This window comes from Mauremys mutica, chromosome 8 (assembly GCF_020497125.1).
Source record: "Mauremys mutica isolate MM-2020 ecotype Southern chromosome 8, ASM2049712v1, whole genome shotgun sequence".
Lineage (NCBI taxonomy): Eukaryota > Metazoa > Chordata > Testudines > Geoemydidae > Mauremys > Mauremys mutica.
Window position 1 is genome coordinate 39,701,973 of NC_059079.1, and position 13,955 is coordinate 39,715,927.

Consider the following 13,955-nt stretch of genomic DNA (forward strand, 5'->3'; position numbering starts at 1 on the left):
AGTATCTTAATTTCTGTGTCTCTGAAGAAAAAAATTCTTGCAAGAAAAAAACAGAGGAGCCATTTCTGAAAAGATTTTACTGTATGAGATGTTTTGAAAGTTTTAAAGTAGTAAAATAAACAAGTAGCTCACATGATGGCTATTTTTAGATGTTGTCATTGAAAATTAACCAAGACCTTGTCACTTTTACTGTAAGCGTTTTCTGTTGATATGCTGAATGGGGGCCTAGTATCAGATTATTTTAAGGCTCTGTCTGTGTTAGAGCACACACTATACAAAGAACTAAAAAAGGAGCACTAAGATCTTACTTTCTGTGGTCACACAGGAAAAATGTGTACCCTAGTCATACAATGCAAGACTTGTCCTGCTCTACCTGGTATATGATGTGTGGTTTTACTAAGACATCATGTGTCAAAATGTTAGAAATTTAAAGCAAAAGTCCTGAAAAGAAAGATAATTCATAAGGAATGGTGATGTTAGCTTTCTGCTCCTGTGATAAAACCCTGGCTGTCTCAGAGTTCCTTAAACCTCATTCATTGCAGACTGGGACGTCAGGAAATGCAGGCTCTGAGCCAAATTATAGCTGTCCCTCTTGCAGTGGGAGAAGTGTTATGTACGTGTGAGGGAAAAGGTTGTTTGTTCAGTAGCAGGCAAGATTTGCCCCTAACTGAATCTGAGTCCTATTTAAAACTTGATTATCATTTATTAGTGAATGAGGCTCAACCAAATGGTTAACCAGAAAATGTTTAAAATATACATTTTTTTCTGAGATTTTATAGCACTATCCACATTTTCTAGAGTATTATCTATAAACTGTACCTGCAACTCCAACCCTCACCCCTAAGTATGCTCCATATGGTACATTCTTTGATTCAACTGTCTGCATCACACCCAGAAACAAAAAAGGTAAAGAGAGTTGCTTACAAAGCAGAAACTCTTAACAAAAATAGGGCAACATTTGAGGAAAAATATTAATAGTGGCTGATCCACTGTCCAAAACATGAAACAAATTGGTCACTCTCTGGAATATGGTTAGAAGAACAGAACTCAATGGTTTATTTATTGCTAGTAGCACTTTCTTGGCCATAAATCCCTTTTCCCCTTTGATCCTCAAGCCATGGGGCTTTCTAATAAAAAGACATTTGCATTTTTTCATTCACAATATGAATTGCAGATGTCAAGCCAGTAGGAGTATGTGAGAAGAATACTCTAGAATTCTAATATCACATTATTCAGTGTACATTTCCTTGTGTCATTGTTTTTTAAAAGTTTTCTATAGAGGATAGATGTTTAATATTTACATGGCTAGCAGCTGGAATATTTATAACCAGACAGAAATGGTCTTTTAAAGTTTCTCTCTTTTTTGGCTAACAACTCTCCCCTCTGTCATATGCCTCATTTTAGAGCACATGGCCACAGTACACAAGGGCCACTTCCATCACCACCATCTCCAGATCCCCAACTGTCACTCCAAACCTCACCTTCTGCTCTGTCTTACCCCTACTCCAGTTACTATCCTTCAGCTCCACCAGCAGCTCAGCTGGACTCTGGGTGAGAGTCTACTCCAGGGATTTTCAGTTAATGAAAAAATCAATGAAAGGCTTATTAAATAGAACCTATATTTTACATGCAGCTGTAAAGCATTTTTCTGCATAGGTTGAATGGTTTTCCACCAGAAGTGCTGGCATACTTTTTGTGAGCAAAGATTTGACTTTTAACTTTCATAGACATATACAGGCATGCACATTCCATTGTAGGAGGAGATGTTGATTAAAAGCTGACACATTCTGTTTGCAATTATTAGGGAACGTTCACTATATTTGGTTCAATGTTGTTTCCTGCAGACACTTAAGCTGTGAGAGCTTGAGATGTCTGTAAAACAGATTCTAAACAAAACACATTTCTATCGTCTCCTAATACTACTATTTCTATCATACACCCTTGGTCTCCAATCTTTAACTTTGCAGGCATTGTTGGCCATTACTGCTTTTCAGACTTCTCATGTTCCCAGCAAAGTTTGTTTCTTGTTGCTCTGCATCTGTTAGTGCATTCAGGTATCAATCCTGAACATGGAAATGTGGCAGATGATGTGGCTTATCATAACATGGGACAACACTAGGTTGCTTAAGAAACTACAGCTTGAGCACACTGGAATCAAACATTCTTGAGGTCAAAAGGGAAAAGTAATCCCAACTGGGAACTCAGTTGTTGGTTTTGTCCATCCATGTGCTCTATGTGTCTGTGTAAAAATAAGCCACAAATATGTTTGTGTGAAAATTGGGATGAAACAAAATGCCGTCATCCAAACTTTAGCTTCTCCAAGTAACCCAGTCAAAGGGCAGATTTACTTATCTGTAGGAGTTAAATTGCTAGGTCTGTGATTACAGATCAATTTTATAATTTTCTATGTGCTACTGCATAGTATACAGACTCTATTTGATTGTGTATTGATTCAAATTTAATATCATGCAGTGGATTCTATTTTACCCAGCAGCAGGAGTTCTCAAGCATGTAATTAGGTGATTAAAACAAAAGAATCAGTTCCTGTCAATGTATTAGCTTTTAGAGGCATTGAGTACTTTTAAAAACCCATATACTAACAGCAACTCCGCTGAATGGGACATTTTTATTAACAGTGAGAATCTTATAAAGCTCAGAAATGTAATTTGGTTTGTTTGGATATGCACCCAAAAATCTGGATGGTGATCCCATTCTCATCCCAATGATCCCAATCTCTTAGGTATGTAAAACTGGGTGTCTGAGAGGAAAAACAAGCTTTCAAGGCTTCCTGCTTCTTGCTGGGCAGGAAGGACAGCAGTGTAAGAAAGTCCACCCTTGAGGTACAGTATAACAGTGCAATTGCTTCACATCCTAGCCAGAGAACTGCAAAGATATGAGAAAGCGGGGAGAGAGGAGAAAGAGGAAAGAAAGAGATACAGGAAATAAAATGAGGTGGAAAAGCTATTCCAGACTTACCCTTTCACCTGGTGGGCCAGGAGGGCCATCACTGCCTGCAGTGCCCTAGAAAATAAGAACAATTTGTTCAAAAGTGAAGCCTGATTTTCTCTGAGAAATAGTTTTGCAGCAAATAGCATCTGACAATTACCTTAGGGCCTGGTTTTCCTGTGGGACCTCGTGGGCCTCTTGATCCCCGTGGACCCTGTGGATTTGATATTCAGATACAAATGATGATAGTCATACAGGACACTGTGTCAGAGTCAGCCATGCATTTTTAGAGTCGGTGTAAAACATCACAGGGGTGGCAATCACTAAGGAATGCAAGTAATGGTTTTAAACAAACAAAAGGAAGTACATACCGTTGGTCCTCGCTGTCCCCTGGGACCTGGTTTTCCATGTAAACCCTGCCAATGAAAGTTCAAATAAATCATCTTAGCATGGACTAAATGCTCTTTTACCTCCTATCTGCTGTGCATTTTAATTTACATAAACAGATTTTTGCTAAAATTGACCATCTGATGAAATCACTGTGCATGTAGCTTTATTCATTAGCTTCTACATTAGGGCTAGATTCTGCCCTTAGCACCAGAGCACGTTAATGTTGCTGCACGGCCCATTCACAGCCACTGGAGTCCCTGAACGGAATTCTGGATAAGCCAGAATTTCTCCTTGGAGCTCCCTTGCAGCAGGCCCACTGCACCATACTGGGAGATGGTACATCACACTCCCTATGGACAGCTCCATTGGCTAAGAACGGAAATTGCACTGGCAAACATCTCTTTGTAGGAAGGAATGGGGACCATACTGCATAGCCCTTGTACAGAGCCAGCATCTTGGCCCTTAATATGTAGCTCCAATATATCTTTCATACGGAGAATCTATAGACCCCTTTCATGGGGTAGACTTTACGTTGGGATTGTAATGGATTCCAATGTGAAGAAGCTTTTAATTCAAGAAGCCATATTCTCCTGATAGAAAAAAGAAACACTGTGACTGTTACTCGTTAAAATCTAACCAGTGTAAATGGGATCTTCATATGAAATCCTCATTTTAAAAGAATTACATGCATATTCTCACTGTTTTGTCATCATACAAGAGAATACTATTTTAGTACTAGAATACTACTCTGGTTGTAAGCTCTTTGGGTATGTCTACACAGCAAAGAAAAAACCCATGTCTGGTCCATGCCAGCTGACTCAGGCTCGTGGAACTTGGGTTACGGGGCTGTTTCACTACTGTGTAGACTTCCGGGCTCAGGCTGGAGCCTAGGATCTGGGAGCCTGTGAGGTAGGAGGGTCCTAGAGCCCAGGCTTCAGCCCATGCCCAGAAGTCTACACAGCACTGTAATAGCCATGCAGCCTGAGCCTCACGAGCCCAAGTCAGCTGGCACAGGCCAGACACGGGTGTCTAGTTGCTGTGTAGACATACTCTTGGAGGCAGGGACTGTTTTTAAATTGTGTGTACTGTGTTTACCACAATGGATTCCTGATCCATGGTTAGGTCTGTAGACTATACTACTATTGCTACTACCTGTACAGATAAAGCCAGTTATGCTGGCCCAATTCAGAAGTCCATGGTTAAATGCGTGGCTGAATTGAGGCTTTTTTTTTTTTACATCTAATAACTTTATATTTTCATATTTAAAAGTGTGTTCTTGTGCATGTTACAGGTTCAGGTTTCCTAATTTAGCCTCCTGATTGATGGTTCAAAACAATGTTTTTTAATACTGCTTTATCAAAAAAATAGGGTCTGATTTTTTTTAACATTCCTTGTTCGTCACAGTAAAAAAAGAACTGCCTTCAGCTCAGCTAAAACCATTCTTAAGAAAAAAAGCAAACTGAAAATGCAATTGTTTCTCAAAAATTTCATATTTAAAGTGGTGAATCTGTGCTTTTGATTCCTTGCTGCTAAATAAAATTGATTGGTAGGCACAGTAATTATATTCTTTACTTCAGTCTGACTTAACGTCACACTGAGTTGTCATCTACGAGTTCCAAGTCATCCTTTCACTTCTGATAATGTTATCAGCTTTATAACAACCCAATCAGCCACATCTAGTTGAGCTTTACAGGCAGCAGTGCAGTGACCTTCTTCTTACCCCACCCCTTATTTTTATTGTAGTTGGAGATGTTGCATATTAGCTTCTCCCCATGTGCTTCAAAAAATGAAGCAGCAAAATCTGACATTTTACTACTACTTGATAAGTGTATGTTCTTCATCCTACTTGCTATAGTCTGATGAATCAGAATGCATAGAAAATCCAAGTTAAATTGCATGGTATCTAGATAATTCACAAGATAGGAAAATAGTCCTTGCCAGTGGTTTAGTCCACTTTCAGTCCATCTTTGAGAAGAAAACGAAAAACACTTCCTAATAGACAATTATTGAATAAGCTACCTGGTGAGAGAACTTCTATCTATCCCAGATACTGAGTGGTTGCGTTAATGCCTTGAAGCATGAGGATTTATGTCTCATGCAGTTTGATCCTATTTTATGTAACTGTAGATGTTCGTCTTATCCAGATAAAGGCCCAGTGCTATAATATCTCAGTGTTCTCTTGAAGCTTCTTGTCTTTATATATTTTAGCAGAGTTCCACAGGCTAATTAAGCATTGTGGGGGTTTTTTAAATATATCATACCCTTGCACCTTTCTCTCCATTGGCACCTGGGAATCCTGGGAATCCAGTGGAGCCCTGTATGAGAAATTAATGCAAATATCATCAAATATCTGTCACACCACCACAATACATCCAGTACTTAATCTAGAATTAAAAGCACATCATCAGATTGATGCAAAATGTACATTACAACTAGACCAATGGAAATAGTTTTTAAAGATGTCAGCTCTGGTGAATATCTAAAAATTAACTTACCATAATGCCTCAAGTCCTGAATGCATTAAAAACATCAGCATAGGTAATGACATTATTTTTCATTAACATCAATAAGAAAGTGTTTGACAAATCTTTTCCAATTTTAGTTAACAGTGAGAAAGAAAAGTTCATTAACCATCACTAGCAATGATTTTATTAGATCATGACCAAGAGAAATGAATCTTGGGAACTTGCCTCTGCTGAATCAGTGGCAGAACTAAAATCATTTTCTTAATGCAGTATCAGTGCTGCACCAGAGCATTCTTGTGGCCCTCATTGCTCTTTGGCCAGCTATTTAAGAGCGCTGATCTACACTTTTGTTTTCAAGTGGCTGTTACTGTGTGTTCACATTCACATTTCACAGACACATTATGACTAACATTAAAAACTCCAGTTCTATTCAAGTTAGGTAACTCAGTAGGAAGCACCTGTTTTAGCAGAACTCTCTTTACAGAGGTCTGTAAATCCAGCACTGACGCTCTAAGTGTGGTTGTAATTGCATAAAGCCCAGAACATAATGTGGACTGAGTTTCAGGAAAGAGTCTTGAGTTTGGGATGATACTGCTTGCTAAACCCTACCTACACCTTTTCCCCATCTCCCCTGACAAAGTCCACCATGCCTTCTGACTTCAATAGCAGTTGTATATATGTATTTATTTGAAGATTAGGACCTATTTATTATGGACACCTTCTCTCTCATATATTTTCAGACACCCACGTCTATATTAAAATATATATAATACCCTAACAAGCTCTCAGATTAGCTTTAATACTGGAGGGTCTCTGCCAGGATTAGACAGTGTGCAGTTAGCAGAAAGCCCTGAGTTTCCTAGTCAGAAGAAATACTTTTGATGAGATAACCAGTAATGCTTTTCACTTACATGGAGACCATACCTTTACCAACCCTGATCAGCAGGGATATTCTTCAAGGGAACAAGAGCTCCTCAAAAGAGCTTCTTCCTAAGTGATGCCCCCCTCTTATCTTTCAAATGAAAATTATACTTATGTTCCAGTCTTATGATCAACATTGACAAAGTTGGTCGCTTTATTCATAAAAAAGGTGGCCATTGGACAATCACATGCATTGACTCTATGGAACGGTGTACACATAACAAATTTGGAGGTTATATGCTCTTGTGGTGCATGAAATTTAGGCAAGATAATGGATGCTCACAGTAATTAACCATTAATCCTGGCCCTAGGAAGCATTCACTGTGTAGGAAGAATCTAATATTCTACAGTTTACAGAGAGAACTTAGAAAATGTGGTGACCATCAGGAAAATATTTGTTAAACTTAGCTAATGAGCTATAAATGTCACCATTCCCTCCACCACAACAAAATGGTTACAAGGAGAACTGACATGAGTCAACAAATACAGCTGTTTCCAGGAACTATTCCTTTCTCTCCCTGCCCTGCCCCCATGTAATCCTTTACCTTTTCTACTTCTGTCATACCATTCTGAAGGATAGTGCTGGCTTGTCAGCTGCCAGAGCACTGATTTGCTAGGGGGGTGACCTGAAGTTAGAAAGGACCATTGACTTGACATAACTTACTTTCAAGTTATGGGAGATTAAAAATCACAGCCATGTTTGGTTTGGCCTGTCAATAGGGTAATACTGGCCATATTCTGCTCAGTTCCCTGCTGCGATAGCTCATCCGTCTTTGTATGCATAACATGCTAGTGTGTTTTTTATTATTGGTTTAGCAACAGGTAAACAGCTAGCCAAAATGTAAATGGCCAGAGCGTAAGAAAGAACTGCTCCATTCTCTTTGTAGCATCAACTAATATTCTTTTCTCTATTTTTTAAGTTCTTCCTGGTTTCCTTTTAATATACCTTATTTATGACAAGGTGTTCCATTTATCCACTAAGTTGTCTTTGGGGGGTCAGACAACTCCAGTGCTGATGAGAAGATGAGAGAAAGAAGGAATTTCTTGCTTGAATTGTTTTCACCAGTTGTGATTCAGTGTATAAAACCTGAAGAAAGTCTAATTTTGTATGAGGCCCCAAGTGTGCCCTTAAATATGTGTGTTATAGTACAAGAGAGAAAAACTGTTCAGGCATTAGTATGAAAGGCTTAGCTATAAATATTTAATATATGCAGTATTCTAAGTATTGAAGTATTCCTGCAATCAAGCTGATGAGGACTAGCTTTAAGAAAAATATGGTGAAATTATCTTATAATGGTACCTGTGCCTAAGAACTGCACCACAGAAGCAAATTCATGCAAGGCAAATAAGTGGCGGAAAAAAATTACCTTGAACCATCTACTGACTATTGGGACAGGACTTCTTATTTCCTTTAGACAACCATTATTGATTATATGCACCTTTGATTCCGTCATCCTTTTTAATGTTGATTTCAACAGGACTATGGGTAGAAAAACATGCTACCCAACATGCATATGGGTGGCCAAAGAACAGGCCCTGAGTGACTTGATGCATTGTAGCAGTCCATACCCTTTCTAACCTGGTTGCCTAAACTTCATGGAATAGCCAACAGTGAGTATAATTTGAATTAATTTCAGTTTTAATTTAACTTAATTTAACTTAATGAAATTCCCAGTGACATCTATATTGGAAAATATCCACCAATTTTCTTTGAAGTGTACTTCTTTTTTGTTCTTAATACTGAATAATGTAAAACCTCTTTGATCTTAGACATTTCAAAAGAGAACAAAAAGGAAGACTGAAATCTCAGACATTTAGGTTAAAAGGCAGAAGCAAGAAAGGATCTCTTTATCAAGAGTATTCACCTTGAGAAACACTTTCCTTAGACAGCTAGGGTCTATTTCATTAACACAGAGTATTCAGTGAATAAATACTCTTAAGAGAGTTTACTTAGCAGAAATATAGGGCCAAATTGTAGGCTACAGACATAAAAATACTTCAGTTAGTTATCCAGAAAGCATTATCTCTGTCAAAAAAAAATCACTAGTTCAAATTTGGAAGTAAGAACAGATCCCAGAATTTAGACTAGAGCAGCGGTTTTCAAGTTATGGGGTGGGCCTCCCAAGGGAGCCGTGGGAGTGTGTCAAGGGAGGCCCAAGCTGCGTGCTTTTTTTTAAAGAGCTCCGGCTGCCAATCCCAGGTGGCTGAGGCTCATATAGAAGGACCATGGGTGGTGGTATATGTACTTATGTGTGTGTGCGGGGGTGGAGGAAGAAATAAACTACTACAAAGACACAAAGAAGGGGGTCTGATCAAATAAGTTTGGGAATCACTAGCCTAGAAGAAAGCTCAATATTTTACTGAGATGACATTCAGTCCTGCTAAAGGGGTAAGAGTTTTTCATTTATTGTACTATGCATTCCCAGCTGGTCTCATCTTTGACATATCTCTGAAGGTATGATGTAGAAGGGGACTTCCACAGACAACAGGAAATGTCCCTGACATTTTAAACATTCCCATTCCTGCCTAGTTTGAAAATGATTTTTAATAGGTCTTTCTAACATTTGCTTAGTCTACACTAAGCCATTTCTCAAAGATATGTTAAACTGATCCTTTAAAATGTAATTTACCATTATTAAATCTTTATAAATAATTTAGAAACAGAACCAGCTAACACAGATATTTTCTAGTGGCGACAGAGTCCAAATGATACTGAAGGAGGGACAACTGGAAAAAAAGAAACAAACAAAACAGGGAATTGTGGACAGAAGGTAGGGGATTAACCCAGGAGAAAGAACAAAGCTAAGCATTCTGGTAATTTGAATGTCAAGCAACAGACATCAGTCACCCTCTTAACAGAAGCAAAGGAAAAATATGTGAAAGACAATATTGTAAGAGTCCAACTCCTATCGTTCATGGTCACACACTTGGAAGTGTGTTGGAGATGTTATATGGCTCTTTCTGTAGCTAGTAGAAGATGGCAGAAACATAGCAGTGAGAGTCTAAAGACTATATCTGGGTCCTCAGACCATACTGCAAATTTCCAGGAACATCAGTGTGAGTTCGGGGGGCAATATATGGCTTTTAGTCTTAAAGAAGCAGGAGTATCAGCAGTTGGCTCTTTTTCAACAGTCCATGATGTGTGTAATAGTATATTGCTGGCACAGATATATAATGCAAGTAAGATTGGCTGGGGCTTAAAAGTTGTATGGTTGAGGGAAGGGGAAAATAGGTCCATAACAGTTGTTCATTGTGGACCACTAACACATTTTTTAACATAAATTAAAATATTATGGTCAGAAAAGACAGAATGAGAAACAACTTGGGGTTTGGATGCTCATGTTCTCCTTCCTTAAATATATAACTAACAGAACAGCTGCCATTGTGGTTAATTTGTCCATAGCATATCCACTCTTGAGTGCCATAAATAAAATTAACTCATTTACCTTTGGACCTTGTCTTCCTGGATATCCTGGCAGTCCTGGAACCCCAAGTTTACCCTGAAATTAAAAAATATATATATTGTTTCTAGTAGTTCTTAGTAGTTTACTCATAATTTTATTTAGAGTTTGTTTCCTTCCATAACAAATACAATCAAATATTTTATTACATTTATCTTCACAGTTCACCTATTTCCCTCCCGAGAACTGGTCAATTGGCGTTGTCTCCAAAATCTCAGTTCCAAGAATAAAATACTAATCTTGTTGAAATGGATGATGTTTTGCCATTGACTACAATAATCCCAAGATTTCACCCAAACACTCTTCCAACACTGTAATCTAGTGACGGTGGCAACAAAACATTAACACACACTTTAACACAAAAGGCAATTCCCATAACAGGCCACTTAGTGCTCTTCATATTGTACCACACCATGGCTAATGTGTTTTTTTAATCTATAATCTCCATGAAAGTCAATGGATATTTGAAGATCAAGCTCTACAGGTTGTCTTGAAGAGTTCTAAACTATCTCAGAAAATATCATTGAAAATCATACCCCAAGAATAATCCAATATCACATAATATGTGGTGTGTTTTGAGAAAGATGGCTCTTTTCCCAGTATCAGAGAGGAAAATAGGCTGAGTAGATTGATGCTACTGATGTTACTAATTCTACTGCCTGAAGGTGGAAGGAGGGAGCATTGCTGTGTCCAGATTTCGTAGTGTAGGTCCCATTATAGTCTTAGGTGATAAAACAGAAGGTGTGCTAATTTGTCATTTTCAAAAATAAGGAATAGTTGTTTTGGTCTCTAAGAGCCAGAGCCACTAGAGAAGAATATGAGTATTGTAAACACTCTTACAGTATTCCAGGCCATCACAATTTTGAAGTGGTCTCTACAGAAAAGTTGTGAGAATGGAACATAATCTTGTACTCCAGCAATAATCTGGGATGCTAGAAATGAGATATGGGGGAGCTCCTGCCTGGAAAGTGGCATTTGACAAATTATTGTGTGTTCTTAAAAAAATAAAGCAGATGAATAAAGATGCAGAATATAACTTATGTTAGTGAAAGTTTGCTTGTGCCTGGCAGGAGATATTATTAAAGAATAATTCAGCCATCTATAAAGATAACCACACCGACAGCTATATTCCACATCAAAACCAGTTGAATGCCTTAGAAATACTTAAGGTAGCAACCCCTAAAAGAAAAGTTTCACAGCATAACATTGCATCACACCCTGATAAATTCAGTGGGAGTCTTGCTCCCGATTTCAATGGGAGACAGAACCAAGATGACTATTTGGAGTCTTTTTGGTGACGAGATCCTTTCTGCCCATTTGCTCTTTCTTCAGTATGCTCAGCACTGGCATTATTATTTGAGCAAATCGATCCCCTTCCTCCTTGGGTGTAGAGGGTTCCCTGGCAGCAGGGTCACATGAAAGTGGGGAACACAGAAGGACCAAAGTAGTCTTCAGGATGTTGGGGAGTTGGACTGAGTTGGGCACCTTCTGCATAGTGGGGACCTCCCAGTGAGTGGCAGAGTACGGGGCATGGATTGCTGCTGTTACATGGATCTTCCCTTTTTCCCACCCTCATGTTGGTATGGGAAGATGTTAGGGTCACAGAGACTATTCCAACCATTAGACTGTGGATGCCTTCACACTGCAATTCTGCAGCCACCCCTTATCATGGAGAGCAGTGAGTACTCTCCCCCAATCCGTCACATATTGGCCCAGCATCCAGGCTGGACATTTGACTCAGGATATGGAATATAAGGAGTTAGTATCCATACAAATGGGAATAATCTGGATCAAATATATGTCAGAGGCTCATCTAAACTAAGACAACAGTGATGCTAACTCTTATAATTCTGTCACAAGTCTCCTGGTATTTGGTATTTTTCTTAAAGCTCCAGCTCCTGAAATCAAGAGGATTATGGGAAAATCTCAGCTTTCAATGCGGGGGTGGGGGTCAAGTAACTCGCTAGCCTTTGTGGAATAAAGGTGGAAAAAACTGAATCCTTAAGGCTCAAAAACTAGAATACAAATTAACAGAACTCTAAATTTGTTATATTTTAAAATCTTATGAGTTTTTACCCCGTCTCATGATTTTTTCACTCATATTTTGAATGTTTTGAATATTTTGAATGTTTGGAGTTGGCTATACTGAAAATGGTACATTATTTGTAAATCTCATAACAATACACTTTCCTATGAGAATCCTAATATTTTCATGTTTTTGCCAGGTCAGATAGAGTGTAGGAATAGCCTTTTTCATGGTATTTCAGTACTCTCGGTCCTGGCTGAAAACAGAAAATGCAGCATTCAGAACTTCTATGAAAGAAGCTAACTAAAGAACCAGTTATGGTTTGGGGAAAAGTTCCTATCAATTCTTGTTTTAATAGAACTTGTTCACTGATCCAGTTACAATTGAATACAAAGTGATATTCCAATCTGAATTGTGCGTCCATTCATCCAGGACAATAGTTTTAGCCTTCTTTTGTTATATGTTCTTTGATTCATGACCTTGTTATCAGCTGGCAGGGTATTTTGCAACATTTTGGGGAACATTAATTCATAAATAGCTCCCAATAGTTAAATAAGACAGAAAATAACTCTTCTTGGAATGAGTCAACTGACTTTTAAGATAAGTTATTTGATGACAGTTTATGAATGATTCCAGCATCAAGTCATAAATATAACTTTTCCTGAACTTCTAGTATGCCATGTAAATAAATCATTATGAACAGTAATTTTATGTTTATGACAAGAAGCAACTTATAATGAAAGAGCACTTCAAAATCTCTACTATCACTAAAATATGTTCCTTCCTTTTTAGTTCCTTCTGCTGAAACTCTAGTCCATGATCCTGGTCATCTCTCTTAACATTGAGCATCTATATAGTCCTTTATATGTTTAAATACTGTATAGACTTTAAGTATTTTTATTAGATCTTTTGTCCTAAAAGATTAAGAGGAACCGATCACAGAAATGAAATGTAATGATAACTTAGATACAAGTGATCATGACATGATCACATTTATAACATGCAAGCGAATAAAGTCCAGAGCGCGCTCTCTCTCTCTCTCTCACACACACACACACACACACACACACACACACACACACACACACACACACACACACACACACACACACACACACACAACTTTAATAGGGCCAATTATGAGCCAGATCAGCTGTGAAGAGGAATTAAATCAGATAAATTGAATGATAAATTGCAATAATTTAAGAACACCTTACTATTTGCCCCCCCAAAAAGCCTCAATCCCATACCTGAGGAAGAAGGCTTTGATGGTTTAAAAAAACTAACCAGGTTCAGAGGGGAAGTGAAGACAGTTATAAAAATAATAACAAATGGAAGAACGTGGAAGCTTATATTAATAAATATAATTCAGAAATTAAGAATTGTAGAAAATTGGTAAGGGAAAGCAAAGGAACACAAGGAGAAATCTATGGGCAGCAGAATTAAGGTAAATAAGGAGTTTTTAATATATATATATATATTAGGAACAAAAAGAATCCTGACAATGGTATAGGTCCATTACTGAATAGAAATGGTAGAATTATCAACAATACTGCAGAAAAAAACCCCAGAAGTGTTCAATAAATATTTCTGTTTTATATCTGGATCAAAAAGAGATGAAATAGTTTCATCATATAGTGATTATAACACTCTTACTATTCCAAAAATATCTCTGGAGGATGCTAAACAGCAGTTATTAAAGCTAGACATTTTTAAATCAGCAGGTCCAAGTAACTTGCATTAAGA

The 13,955-nt window shown here is 38.0% G+C and overlaps 1 protein-coding gene across 2 annotated transcripts in view; it reads right to left on the reverse strand.

Annotated features, from left to right (window-relative positions):
- The window catches only part of COL11A1 (collagen type XI alpha 1 chain), a 184,482-nt gene that overhangs the window by 107,410 nt on the left and 63,117 nt on the right, over window positions 1-13,955 (reverse strand). For both annotated transcript variants that reach the window (XM_045028544.1, XM_045028545.1), the window contains 5 exons: window positions 10,169-10,222; window positions 5,598-5,651; window positions 3,318-3,362; window positions 3,107-3,160; window positions 2,977-3,021 (listed from right to left, as the gene is read on the reverse strand). In XM_045028544.1, the coding sequence (XP_044884479.1) occupies window positions 2,977-3,021; window positions 3,107-3,160; window positions 3,318-3,362; window positions 5,598-5,651; window positions 10,169-10,222 (252 nt within the window). The remainder of the gene's footprint in view (window positions 1-2,976; window positions 3,022-3,106; window positions 3,161-3,317; window positions 3,363-5,597; window positions 5,652-10,168; window positions 10,223-13,955) is intronic.